Source organism: Colius striatus, chromosome 5 (assembly GCF_028858725.1).
Source record: "Colius striatus isolate bColStr4 chromosome 5, bColStr4.1.hap1, whole genome shotgun sequence".
Classification (NCBI taxonomy): Eukaryota; Metazoa; Chordata; class Aves; order Coliiformes; family Coliidae; genus Colius; species Colius striatus.
The window spans coordinates 28,667,625-28,682,275 of record NC_084763.1 but is presented as its reverse complement, the minus strand read 5'-3'; the positions used below and the strand labels follow the sequence as shown (position 1 = coordinate 28,682,275).

Below are 14,651 nucleotides of genomic sequence, written 5' to 3'. Positions count from 1 at the left end.
GAATTTATCTAGAACAAATAACTGGTATTAGATGGCTGTTCTTATGGCCTATAAAAATGAAGTGAAATAACTTCAGTGAGACACAGCACATCAAATGATGAAATGAGGAAAAATATTTACAAGGATAATTTCTATTGAACTACTTTGGTTATACTTCAGAACTTTTAAAATTAGAGTTTTGTTTTGGTATTGATATACACATAAGTTAAAGTCTATTTTTTTCATACCTGCAACACTGATTTACAGAATGATTAAAAGACATTTTTCCCCAATTTCCATTACTTCTAGGTGTTGACCCAGGAAACGACATTGGCCAGCTCTAAAAATGCTACCCCTGTGCTCCATCTAGTGGAATTTTATTTAAGCTTGATGCATCCTTTAGCAGAGAAGTGCTTCAGTCAGAGTACTCTACACAGAACCAATTCCTTACAGTTTTTTTTCAAAATGTCTGCAAATCAATACAGTTACCCTAAATAGGGAAATATGGACTGAAAATCTACACAACATTTAATGGGTTTGAGAAACTGGTATATTTTGTGAGCTATAGAGACTACTGAACTCAAATAATAACATCTCTCCAATCAGGGTAAACTCAGTTCACAGTCTGTAGTTTCACAGAAGAGCACAAGTATATTTGAGAACAAACACTGATAGCTTGTCTTTGTTTCTAAAAACATGGCAGGTGCAAAGCTGGGCTCTGAGACAAACAGGCAATCACTGAGCCACTTACTGGCCCCATTGTATAGAAAAAGACAATGATGCAATATTACCAAGGATGTAGACAAATATGCATTCTTCAAGCAGCTATGTCTGTGTAAGAGGTCACAACCCAAAACAGCAATTGGCTCCCTGACAGGCTTGTATGAAACAGAGCAATCTATAGGACATAATGGTAGGTAGGGTCTGCTATTTGCTTCAGTTAATTAGTTTGAGAAACATCCTGACTCTCCCAAGGTACTTTCCCAAATTCTTCTCTTCAGGTTCATTTTTTTTTAATTTAAGCATCTATTGACAAGCAGTGTCTTAAATTGCCATAGCTAGCTCCTGCAGGCACAGTCAGGATTGCAGGTTCAGCAGAGCCTGCCTGCCCCACTCCCACTCACTTACCTAACTTTCCACTTAAAGTAAACACATCTTTACTCTTGCAGTAAACTGAAGTAACTCCACAAGGGATTAGGTGAGTAACTGAACCAACTCAAGAGAATGGGAAGACTACGTAAATAAGTATGGGAAGGACAGAAGTGCAGTAGCTAGAAGCTAGACTGGTTTAGGGGCATGACATGGCATGGCAACTTTACTTGCCATTTAACCAGGTTAAGTGATTACCTTTCCAGTTTGTCCCCATCTGCTCATCACTGCCCCTAGTGTGGTGGTTACCAGCCCACAGACCTGCCAGCATAATTGCATGCATGGCTGCTCCCTGACCTGGCTCTGTCAAAGTGAATGCAGCTGAGGTTAAACACCTCTTTTATAGTTCTTGGGGGGCTTTTGTTTCTGCTTTTAGCCAGATCATTTTGTCAGGACCAGGTTAAGGAGCAATTAAATGTGTAGTTATGTTGGCAGATCTGAGGGGGCAGCTGGATCAGAAGCAACACATTTGACCATGCTCTAAATAAACATCTGTCCAAAGCCTTAGTCAAGCAGATGTGGAGAAAAAAAAAAATGTACCTAAAAAGTCTTGATGTGAAAATACAATTTACGAGAAACTGCAGGTATCAAACTTTAAGAGATGCAATCACTAATTTGTGAGATTATAATTATTTATAGTCATACGTAAGGTATCTAGTAGATAATTCCAGAAACCAAGACACACTTTAAATGGATAAATCCATGCAGGCAAATATTTTCTGTTGTCAGGAAGCTGCCAGGTCCACAAGGTTGTGAACTGCTTGCACCAACATGAACCAAGTATATTCTAATCAGCTCTGCATGTTGCTACTATTAAGAATTGAAAACTCCTGGTTTCAGACTGCAATTTTACATATGATTTAAAGCAGATAACTCAGTAATGGTAATGCTACAAAATAAATAGTATTTCTTGTCTTTCAACTCTCGTTTTTTTTTTTTTTTCAATGACATTTCTTGTGCTAGCAGAAGATTTTGCACAACCATAGTATGAATTGATTGGAGTGTGCTGTTCCTGCTTCCTGGGCCACTTCACCACAGGGCAACACAAACGCTGATGCTGGTGGCAAAAGAGGAGATAAGTTGAAGAGGCAGGATTGAGCAATCAGAAGTATAAAGATGTTTCATTTGGCAGCAGTGGTTGTCTAAGATGTATATGAAATTGTCTCTTCAATCTAACTTCTGGAAAAAGATTGTTTCAAATCTAGATGATGTAAAAAACAGTGAATGTGTTGGTCCACAGCAGAAATGGTATTCGTACTCTTGATTTGACTAGTGCCAACAGATATCGTAGCACGAGCTAATAAAAAAGCAGTCCCTTATTTATTTCTGATGTTCAATGACCCTTCAGAGAAATCCAGTTTCCTGTTTCAAAAACTAAAGGAAAAAAATGTATAAAAACTGTAAAGTTCTCTTTAGAAATGGAGGAGTTTATCGCAGATTGACTGACAAAACTCTGTGCTAGATATATATACATACACACACACACACACTCACATACAATATGGCTATGTTGCCACTAAAAACTGGCCATTGAGCATGACCATAAAGAACAAAGACTTTCTGTGGTGGTTTAGCCTGATGTCCACCCAGTCATAAAATCACTCCCCCTCCTAAACTGGACAGGAGAGAGAGAGAAATATAACAAACGGCTTGTGAGTTGAGATAAGGATGGAGAGATCACTTGGCAATTAGCATCATGGGCAAAACAGACTCAACTTAGGGAGAAAAAGGTTTGATTTATTAAAGAAACAATAAGAGCAGGGAGATGAGAAATAAAACCGTCTTAAAAACACCTCCCCCCTCACCCCTCCTGTTCCCAGGACTCCCCTTCCTTCCCCCCCACAGCAGTGCAGGGGATGGGGGATGGGAGTTGTGGTCAGTTCATTACAGATGGACTTTGCCGCTGCTTCTTCTCAGGGAGAAGCCTCCTCACACTTCCCACTGCTACACTGTGGGGTCCCTCCCCACGGGACACAGTCCCTCATGAACTTCTCCAGCATGGGTCCTTCCTATGGGCTGCAGCTCCTCACAAACTGCTCCAGCATGGGGCCTCCCATGGGGGCAGCTCCTCACACACTGCCCCAACGTGGGTCACCCACAGGGAGAACAGTCCTTCAGGGACAGACTGCTCCAGCCTGAGTCCCTCACAGGATCACAAGTCCTGACAACAAACCTGCTCCAGCATGGGCACCTCCCCCATGGACTCCCAGGTCCTGCCAGGAACTTGCTCCAGGATGAACTTACAGAGTCACAACCTCCTTTCAGACATCCACCCACTTCAGCATGGGGTCCTCCACAGGCTGCCAGTTGGTCTCTGCTTCCCCGTTGCCTCCGTGGACTGGAGGGGGAAAACCTGCTTCACCATGGTCCTCACCACGTACCAGAGGAGAGCCTTTTCAGTGCCTAAACACCCTCCTCCCCCTCCTTCTCCACTGACCTGGAGTGTCTGCAGAGATGTTTTCATTCTCACTCCCTGTTGCTGCTGCAGTTTTGCAACTGTGCAACAACTTCTTCTCCTTCTCAAACATGTTGTTCACAGAGTCATTACCTCCATCACTAATTGGCCAGGCCTGGGTCAGGTGCAGGGCCCAGCTTAAAACTGACTGGCCCTAACCCTGCCAGCTACCAGGGAAACTTCTGGCAACTCTTTTTGTTTAAAGAAACCATCCCTGTAGCCCCCCTGCTACCAAAAAACCTGGCCCAGGCAAAACCACTACACTTTCCCAACTCATTTGAAAATGTACCTATCACAGTTATCCCACAAACACTTTTTGATTTATGTTCTGCTGCTTTAGAAGAAGAAATGGGCCAATATGAAATAATGCACATATTTGTTTAGTGGATATTTATACCTCCCAAAAAACTTCCTCTTGGGAGCATATTTTTAAAGCAGCATTGCAAGTCTCCTAGCAATGGTTTGTTAGAAAAGCAAGTTATTTATTCATTTAGAATAAAAGTTCTCAGAAATTTGTTCTCAACAACATTTAGTATGCTGGAAGTAAGCTTAGTAATTCATTTCTCCCTTCCCCTCAAATTACTTTTCAATGCATATAGCATTTAGTATTCAGAGACACAGAGGAATGCATAGTATGCATTACGGCAGAGAAAAATATATTGAAGAAATGTATGGGCTATTTTGCAATAGACTATGTGTACACACAGAGTAATTCAACTAACTACACACTGTTGAGTCTAATAAGCCTAAAACCAAAACACACTGCCCTGTCCAATTAGACTTTTCTGCTTACACCTACATTTTTAATATTTGGCATGCAAATATCAACAATCTATGATTTGCATTTTCTGCAACAATGAAGAAATACTGAATAAATATTGTTTTCCCTCAAGATATGCAGTACTTCTGTTGTACAGACTGAGAAATGGAAAAAACATACTTAGAGGCTGATTACGGTCTGTAACTCCTAATTTTTTCATTAAATGTAAAGAGCTCTTTGTAATGATGCATCTGAAGCTTCATTTTAACTAACAGACTGAAGCCCACCATTTTAGATTCAACCACAGCCTTTTTAAGGAAGTGGGAAACCAGTGCTGCTAGTTGAGAAAATGAAAATTAGTCCCTGGGAGAGGATACAATCAATGGTGTGTTAATCTAACCTTCAGCTGTTAATGATTTGCACTACTATTTCCCCTGATACTGTGGGTTCTGCCGAAATATTGTTTTAGCAGTTTCTGTCAGCTTTCCCTACCTTTTTTTTTTTTGCCTGAAAGACTGAAGTGGAAGTCTTAGCAACAAATTTTGCATGTGCACTTTTTTCTTCCCCTCCTTTTTTTTTTCTGACCCAGTTCTTTTGCAGAAGACAGAAGGGTAAACAGTTCTATTTTTTCAGTTCAAGACCTTTTAGCCAGTTTGCTATTCACAACTTCTCTTACAAAAGAAGTGTTCCACTTAGCACTCAATATCAGAAGTGGGACATTAATATGTGATTAAATAATTTCAGAAGTCTGTATTTTGCCGGCTTCTTTCATATTCAGCCAGAAAGTTAAAAACTTTACAGAACACCTTTTGGAAAGAACTGCTGAGAAGTCTTTTATTTCCAGTCACTAGAGCCACACAAGCGACTTGGAAAAGGCTTCTTGTGCTGATGCAGCAATGAATGAGTGTACCAATCTCACAGATTTGCCTGATCCTATGAAGTTTGTGTCTTTGAGGATTATTTGGTTCACTCAGTTGAAACAACATTGTAAAATAATTCTTACCTAAAAGAAAGCTGCAGAGCCCACACACCATATTCTCCAGCAAAGTACTGACTGCCAAAATAATAAAAGTACTCAGCACCTTGCAAAGCTGTGTTCCACACACACAACACTAGTTTTCTTAGCAAGCATTTCTTCCAGGAGTAAGTGCATTTGAAGCATTTTAGTATTAAAATGGAGCATTTTAGTATTAAAATACAGCCTAAAGGCCTCACAAAACCACACAAACCTACTGTGCATGCATCTCAGTCCCCTTTTTTAATTTAATGAATCCTGAATACTTCAGATGGAAAAAAAAAAGTACTTAGCATGGTAAACCTGTGAAGTGTGTGACTGTCTAGAAAATGTGGGTTAAGTTGAAGAAGTGACTTTTGAACTATTTCAATATTAGCTGCACACAGACTAGACTAAGCCTTTACAGGGTTGTGTGTTGGTACACGAGTCCAATGTACTGATAAATATTCAGTTTATTACATCTTCAAATATATAAGGAGAAATTAAACATTTTTCCTCAAAAATCATGTTCACCTTTTGAGCATGTCTGAATAGTCAGTCTAAATAAAATATGGCCAAGCTAGCTGAAGCCCCAGAATCAGTAAAAGGTGACAGCCAAGATCAAATACACATGAATACAACTGGAGTTGGAAAATATTCTGCAAGTATCATATTTAGCCTTACAGATTATAAAGACATTTACAGTCTTTATGCAACTTCATTTTAGCAAAGCACAATCCAGATGGCCTGTTTAATCAGTTATGGTTAGCAGTACCAACTTTAATATATATTTTTCCTTTCTTCCTTCTTAGTGGTTAAAAACCAAGCTAATATAACACAGATACTTACTCTGGCAGTCGAGATAGGATACCTAAAGAAAGAGAACTTATGCCATCATTGATCCGACCTGACAGCTTACGCTTCTGAATCCAATTGACAGCAAACTCCAGCGCAATAAAAGCAATGAAGAATGGAATACTCTGAAAAATAATTTGAAGGAAAGAAGTCACAATCTAAATAGAATTTGACCCACCTTTCCTAATAGGAGTTTATGAAGACAGATACTTCTTGGGTGGGTTGGCACCTTACTAGCTACTGCTGTGACAAAGCTCCACATGGATCTTATGAATCAAAATAACCATTTAAAACAAAAACACTAGAATAAATCCAGTGCACTAACCTCCCATGTCATTTTCTTTTGTATCTTCTGCACATAAATTGTTAAATGGCATCAAGCAAAACACAAAAGTCTTTCCAAACAAATATTTTTCATATTCAAGTAAATCAGTCAGAGCAGCAATGTTTGTGGACTCCTCTAACCCCAAGACAAAACAGAATCTGTTTTTTATTAGAAATGGAAGTGTTTTTTGAATGCATTCAGCCACTGAATTTGGCATCCGACAATATTATCTGAAAGACATAGTAAAGTGAGTTTCCTTGTGCTCGGCATTTCCATTGCCATGCTTTTTGCTGCAGATAGCAACTGCTCTTTTGCATGCATTTTCATTAAAGAACCCAGTAACTAAGCAGCCCATTCCATTTGGGGCCATACAAGTTCTCTTTCCAGACCATGCAGCAATGATAGAATATTCCCTTTTTTCTTTCATCTTGAAAATAATGTTCTAAGAACAGTATAACAAGGAGCAAGACTGAAACATTTCTCACTGACAACACTGCTTCTGTCTAGGATTCAGTTCATATTGCCCATCTTGCATTCCCGATGAAAAGGCAAGTTGAAAATGCACAACAGCAGCACCTGGTGCAGAAAGGTATAGCTGTGATTATTTCCACCATGTTTTGCAGGGCAAGAGAGACGTGAAACCACTAAGCCTTTCTGCACTATTATGGGAAGCATCACATTGCCAAACTTGCTGTATTAGCCTTCTGCTGCTGCCCAATTCAAGTGACCTACAAACACATAGGTTCACAAACTGAAACCCTCCAAACTGCATTGCTATAGAAGAGAGGCTGCTCCTGCCTAAACAGCCTTTTAATGGAAGAAGCATGTCACCTCTGCAAATGCCATTGCATTTTAGAAGGTGCTCTTTTTTGTTGCCAAGTGAGATATGATCCACGAATTCCTACCAGGCTGGGACACTAAAGAGACTAAGATAGATATAGACAAGATTGCTCAGTCAAAGAAGAATTGGATGATTCAAACCATGCAAGAGATTTATAGTGTCTAGGAAATGTGAAAGTTCCTAAACTTCAGCAGTGGTTAGGTTACAATAACAGATGAACAGAGATTAATATCAACATGGCATGCTAATTTCAACGCCTAGCTTGCTCTTCAATGGTATTTTAGGTATCTAAAAGTCTGTTTGGTGTATGTATTAAATGATGATACAAAAAGTCTGAAAGAAAGGGCAAGACCTAAGAAAAAAGCCTAAATAGCACTCAAGAAAACCAATATGGTAAATCTTTGGATAATTGAAATAAATAATAGATAAGTAAAGAAATAAAAAGCAAAGCCCACAACCTTCCATTTGAAATCGCTGAAACATTCTAGGAAAACACAGATACTCATTGTTTTGCTAGAGCTGCTTCATTTCTAAGCAGACAAGACTTTCAATGTACTTTTCTTAATTGATATAAAAACAGATTCCTAATTCACCAAAGGCTGATGACCACAGCTGTACATTCCAGTAGAAATAAAAAAGGTCTTATTAAGAACAACTAAGAAACACTTGACCAGAATATCAGGAGCCAGATCTAGCATAGGCTACAAGCAGGCTGAAGTTACAGAATAGCAGAAGCTGCACAGTAAACTGAATGGCCTCAGGACAGAAAAACTGGGGTGCTTTATTCATGAAATGAAAATAGTGGAATAGGAAACATACAATGCCTTTATTCTGTGTGGTGGTTCCCTTTTCCCAGCAACCTCTGAAATGGCTAAAATACTTAACTTTATACTAATATCCACTAATATAACTTCTTTCTGATTTACTTCATTAAATACTTTCTTCGCACTGTGAAGCCGTGAAACAGCCAAGCATTTGACAGCACTTTTTGACTCACAAATAGGGAGCGGCATGGCAAAGAGGAAAGAGAAATATTCAGACAGCCTTAACCTTCTGTCTATCAAGAAGCTTGCAAAACGAAAGATTTATGGCATACTTCTTAGTATCTAAGAAATTACTACCTCTCTCACACATACCCACATTAAGCTTTGTACAAAACAGATCAAAGGCATCAACTATGTCAACACTAGTATGTATTATTTATGTAACTATAACACCTAACAGCTATTGTCATGGAACAGGATCATACTGTGTTAGATGCCATACACACAGAATGAAAAGGCACTCCTTGTCCCAAACAGCCTGCAGTCGAAGGATGAGATCTAAGACAGAAAAAGGATCACAGAATCACAGAATGGTAGGGGTTGGAAGGGACCTTTAGAGATCATCTAGTCCAACGCCCCTGCAGAAGCAGGTCAGCCTACATCAGGTCATATAGGAACATGTCCAGGCAGATCTTGAAGACCTCCAAGGAAGGAGACTCCACACCCTCCCTGGGCAGCCTGTTCCAGGGCTCCCTCACCCTCACAGTGAAATAGTTTTTTCTTATGTTTAAATTGAACTTTTTGTGTTCCAGCTTCATCCCATGACCCCTTGTCCTGTTGCTAGATACAATAGGAAAAAGGGATGTTCCAGCCTCCTGATATCCACCATTCAGATATTTGTAAATATTACTGAGTTTCCCCCCTCAGTCTCCTCTTCTCTAGACTAAACAGTCCCAGTTCCCACAGCCTTTCCTTGTATGAAAGATGTTTGAGTCCCCTGAACATCTTGGTGTCCCTGCACTGGACTCTCTCCAGCACTTCCCTGTCCCTCTGGAGCTGTGGAGCCCAGAACTGGACACAGGACTCCAGATGAGGCCTCACCAGGGCAGAGCAGAGGGGGAGAAGAACCTCCCTTGACCTGCTGTACACATTCTTCTTAATGCATCCCAAGATGCCATTGGCATTCTTGGTCATGAGGGCACATTGCTGGCTCAGGTTTAGTATATTGTCAATCAGAACTCCCAGGTCTCTCTCCTGGAACTGCCCTCCAGCAGGTCAACGCCCAGCCTGTCCTGGTGCATGGGGTTGTTCCCTCCCAGATGCAGGACTCTGCACTTGTCCTTGTTGAACCTCATGAGGCTCCTCTCTATGAATGTTTTAATCTCTCTCAGTTTCCAGTTTCTTTCTCCACACTCATCACCAAAAATACTTCATGGGTATTTGCATTAGCTTGTGGTTTACTTGAATAACTGATACATAACTGGAAAGCCTTACTATGAGCACTGAGTAAGAGGGATTCCCTTTACAAGTAATCAACTTTTACAGAATGCAACAGATTATGTAAAATCAGTTTCTGCTTTATACAGTTGCACAAAGTAATATTCTAAGTTGAAATCTAGCATAAATTCATGGTTTCATTGCAAGTCTTGAAACAGTTTATGTTTTCTTAAAGTCATGGGTCCTTAAGAATCTCAACTTTCATATAAAACTAAATACGAAGGCTCTGTGCTTCATTATTTAGAAGTAAAGGCTAAACTGTAAATTGAGTGTAAATGTGAACTTAATCTTTCTCAAAAGTAGAGATTAAATAGAAAAACAGTGATTATTAAATTTAAAGCTTTCATTTTGGGGCTATCAGCAAAAGGAACTGTGATGTCTTCCTGAATCTGACTTGTGAAAGATTCTACTGAGCACAAGTGATAACTTCAGAGAATCACAGAATCACACAGACTCTTAAGAGTTGGAAGGGACCTTGAGAGATCATCTAGTCTAACTCCCCTGCCAGAGCAGGCGACCTACAGTAGGTCACACAGGAACTCGTCCAGGTGGGTTTTTAATGCCTCCAGAGAAAGAGACTCCACAACCCCTCTGGGCAGCCTGTTCAATAACATATCAAGGAGCAAAGCAAAGTTGTTACTCATGAAAACTATATTTAGCAAGCAAAAAACAGCACTCCAGCTTCAGATCTGTAAATTATAAATCAAAATAAATCAAAATAAATCAAAAAAACAAATCACAGCATATGTGTGTATCTATAGCAAAGATGATGCTTGTCAAAGGACAGAGTAAGTGTAAATATACATTATAAGAATCAGGATGTTCTGCCCTGGAGAAAAAAAATTGACTTACACTTATCTCTTCTCTTTCTAGAAATAAGGGGGGAAAAATCAAGGCATTCAAATTTTACATGACAAAAGCTCACATAAAAACGAAGTCTATGATTATGATCCAAGATTTGGATATCTTATCCCTGAATTCTGGAGATTATTGGAAAGGTGACTTCTCCCTGAGCACTAGCTTTGCTACTAGTCATTGGTAACTCATGATTTAATCAGGACTTGGGTATTTCACATACAGCTCTGCCAACACACAGAGTATACAGACTGGGAGCTGTCCTGCCTCTGACAATGGAAGTAATATTACCCAGACAGAAAGTACACCACATAAATTAAGATAAGTTATTCTGTTTTCAAAATCAGAGTTGCTTCACCCACTCCTGCCTAGTCAGCACAGCAGACTCCAGCTCAAAGGAGCTATTCCTATAGAGTGCATGTATTTTGTTGTCATGGTTTCTGGTAGTGAGGAAGGGGCTATAAAGATGGCTCCTGTAAGAAGTTGCTTGAAACTCTCCCCAGCTCTGAGCCAGACTCACTTCTGGGGTTAAGCCAGTTAGACGCCTTGAGAGAGGAGAGGAGAGGAGAGGAGAGGAGAGGAGAGGAGAGGAGAGGAGAGGAGAGGAGAGGAGAGGAGAGGAGAGGAGAGGAGAGGAGAGGAGAGGAGTTGTGCTGGATCAGAGACTCCCCTGCATTCTATGGAGAGGACTGGTGAAGCTGAGATTTGTTTGCATTTTGTTAAAGACGCCACATCAAAGGCAGAGACTAGTTTTGCTGTAGACCCCGCATCAAGAGCAGAGACTCGTTTTAATAATGGCCCCGTATCAGGGACAGTGACTCATTTTGCTAAAGAAGACCCCATTCCAGGGGCAGTGACTCACTTCGTTAAAGGCAATGACTCTGGCTGGAGGAGGCCATGTCCCGTGGAAGGGTCTCAATATTTACAGAAGCTGTAACTCTGGGGAGGAACCCATGACAAAGCAGCTCATTAATCTTATGCCCAGAAGAGGCCTTGTCCCAAGGGAGGGACCCTGTAACTGCAGAAACTGCAACTGTAGAGAAGAACCCATGCTAGAGATATTCACCAAGGACTGTGCCCCGTGTGAGGGACCCTGTATCGGCAGAAGCCGCAGATGCTGGGAGCAACCCACACCAGAGAAGTTCATTAAGGACTGTGTCCCGGGGGAGGGACCGTGTAACAGAGCAGGGAAGAATGCCAGGAGTCGTCCTCATCTGAGAAGAGTGAAGCGGCAGAGCCCATCTGTGAGAGACTGACCACATCCCCCATTCCATGCCCCTCCGAAACATTGAGGTGGGAGGAGGTAGAGATATCAGGAGCAGTGAGCTGGGCCCAGGAAGAAAGAACGGATAGGGGAGGGAGATCTTAAAGTGCTGGTTGTAATTTTCTCAATCATCCTACTCCCTTTTTGCTTTTATTCTGTTCTGCTTCTTGTAGGTAGTAGAATAAACTTTCCTACTTTCTTCTCTAAGTCGAGTACTTGAGTTTGTTTTGCCTGGAACTGTAATTGACAGCAAGCCCTCTCTGCTCCTGTCTCAATCCACAACAACCTGACATATCTTTTTCGTCCCATCTCGCTGGGGACTCTGAAATCCTAACAAAGGTGGGGATGAATGGGGGGCACAGAGTGAGAGACTGTCATGGTGCTTCTGTGCTAACTGGGCCAAATCAACACGTTTGTAAATCAAAGTGCTCAGTTTTGTAGATTACTAAAAACCTTACTATTTGAGTGTACTGGAGGTTCTGTCATCTCCCTAATGTTGAAAGGTGCATATCCTCACAGCTGTAGCTATATGATCTGATGTACCAGAAATACTCTCATCCATTTCATACACTATAGCTAAGATCTAAATCTCAGAAAACAAAACAAAACAAAAACTGTTAAGGAGACACTAATGTAATCAGTAGTTTGTTTCACATCTGCACCATCATTACTGTCTTTTAGAGTGAATTATTTGAGCTGAAGTCTTCATTTATTACCAGCTCTACTCTTTTGTGTTGGGTTCAGCTCAGACAATGGTTCATCAGTCACTATTAAATCTAGCCCTGCTGAATCCAATGAATTTGCTTCTCTTGAAATTGTTCCTGAAACGGTCCAAGAGAAGCTGCCAGACTAGCAGGTCAAATAAACAACAGTGACACACAGTTGGAGAGAGACTGCAGATAGTTACTTTCTGCCCACAAATATGTGGCCAGAAGTGTGGTCTGCCTAAGTACAGACCAAAGCCATAGAGTTAAGACAGTTTTACATACTCACCTAGCCAAGTATCAAAAGATCTGTTCCAGCAACAAATTCACTAGGCAGGGGGATTCTTGTACAACTAACTCAAGATAGCAATTATAGAAAAAATCATAAAGGGAAATATTTTCTAGTGTCTCTTTTTGTGATGTATATATTCCTGTAAGAACTTATAACAATGGTGGTCTACAACAGTAGAAGCCTGCAGGTATCTTTACTATGCAAAGAAGTATTTAGAATCTTTCTGTAAACTTTTAGTGCCCAGTGAAAGAAATACCAGTGAAGCTCTGAGATTAATATTACACAGGTCTGCATGGGAGAGGAAAACCCAGGGATGTTAAGGAATGCAGCTGTCAAGAAAGTACAATGATACATATTTGTAAATGTAGGAACCGTACAACTGATTGAGATAGATAGTAGAGAAAGGGAGAGGGGGAGATCAGCTGACTAGGCAAAACTGTCAAACTCTAGACAGTCTTCCTCAATCATGATGCTATCGCTTAGTTGTAAAATGCCTCTGAGGACAGAAGTCCATTGACCAGACACAGCACACACAGGCTGGGTTTACAGTAGCTGTCTGCTTACCCTAACTATAAAGGCAATGTTGGCTGATAACCAGTGAGTGGCTGCTGCATAACTACAGTTCCCAGAAAGCTGCTGACAGTGCTTCACTGCTTTGCGTAATCCACGACAACACCACTGCATCCCACTAGCAGGTGCTGCACTGCAGTCCAAGGTTTACCTGGCACACAGGCTCATCAGACCTACCAGGACCTTGGTGTGGATCTTCCCAGAAGCTGGACTGAATTTACTTGACAAGGTCAAAATTGTGTTTATCTGCTGTCTCCATGAGAAGCTCACATCAGTTCCAGGTTCAGCAGGAGCTGGGCTCCAAGACATGTGTGATAGGTAGGCCAGAAGGGAGCAAAGGTACCTTCATGGAAGTAGCTTAGCCAGCACAGCAGGACGGGAGGGAGGGGTGTGCTGCTGTCTGCTGACAAGGGAATACTCATCCCGACCTCTGTACTCCTGCCCTGGAGCTTTAGGAGACAGCACTGTCCCAAAACAAATATTTTTTCTCAACTCTCTTAAACAATTTTATTTTATATCATATAAATCGTTATTTTTCTTTCTTTGACTAAGCTTGTAACACTTGCCTTCAGGGCACAGAGGCCTGACTTTTGCTTAAGAACCAAACACAGTAACATGTTTTCTGGTTTACTCAGTTCAGTTTGCTGTCACTACACTCAGCAGCACTGACAATCTGGACCATGCTAGCTAGCATCAACCCTCAGATACTTGTGCTCCTGTGAAAACTTTAGCTCCTGGTTGTTGTTTAGCTCCTGTTCTCCTCGGGAGAATGCATTCACGCCTTCATTTAAAACAGAGTGCACAGATTCACAGGCAGCTTGCAAACAGCCCGGGATGAACGAGGGGAATGAACACAGCCAGAGAAAAATGAGGTATTTCATCTTAATTTAGATGCCCTTTCCGGACGTCGGGCCGCTTGTGGCTTTTCATAAAACGCAGGCGGGAGCTGAGGAGAGGGTCCGCAACGCTGCCGGGGGAGCGGAGGGCAGGACTCACCTTCTCCACGTAGTCGGGCACTTCCTCCACCGTGCGGAAAGAGCTCTCGCCGGGCGGCAGCACGTAGAAGAGAGCGCGGAGCTGCTGGCCCGGCGCAGTGGGTCGCGGGCTGCCCGCCTGGCCACACATCGCTCCGCTGCGCTACAGCTGCCCTCACGGTGGGGCCAGCCTGCCCCTGCCGCTGCCCCTGCCGCTGACCCTGCCTCTGCCGCTGCCTGCCCCCACCCGCCGTCAGCGTACACGCCGCGGCCCTGGAGCTTTTATGTCGGCCACTGGTCTTGCGCGCTCTGGGGGTTCAAGGCTGCTTTGAGAGAAGCCTCGAATTTCTTCTTTCACTTTATATCGTGCTTC

The 14,651-nt window shown here is 41.8% G+C and overlaps 1 protein-coding gene across 1 annotated transcript in view; it reads right to left on the bottom strand.

Moving 5' to 3' along the window:
• The window catches only part of AGMO (alkylglycerol monooxygenase), a 192,557-nt gene extending 178,128 nt beyond the window's left edge, over positions 1 to 14,429 (bottom strand). Inside the window, exons 1-2 of the mRNA XM_061997405.1 lie at positions 14,301 to 14,429; positions 6,187 to 6,317 (exon numbers count right to left, since the gene is read on the bottom strand). Of these exons, the coding sequence (XP_061853389.1) occupies positions 6,187 to 6,317; positions 14,301 to 14,429 (260 nt within the window). The remainder of the gene's footprint in view (positions 1 to 6,186; positions 6,318 to 14,300) is intronic.
• Positions 14,430 to 14,651: the final 222 nt, after the last annotated feature.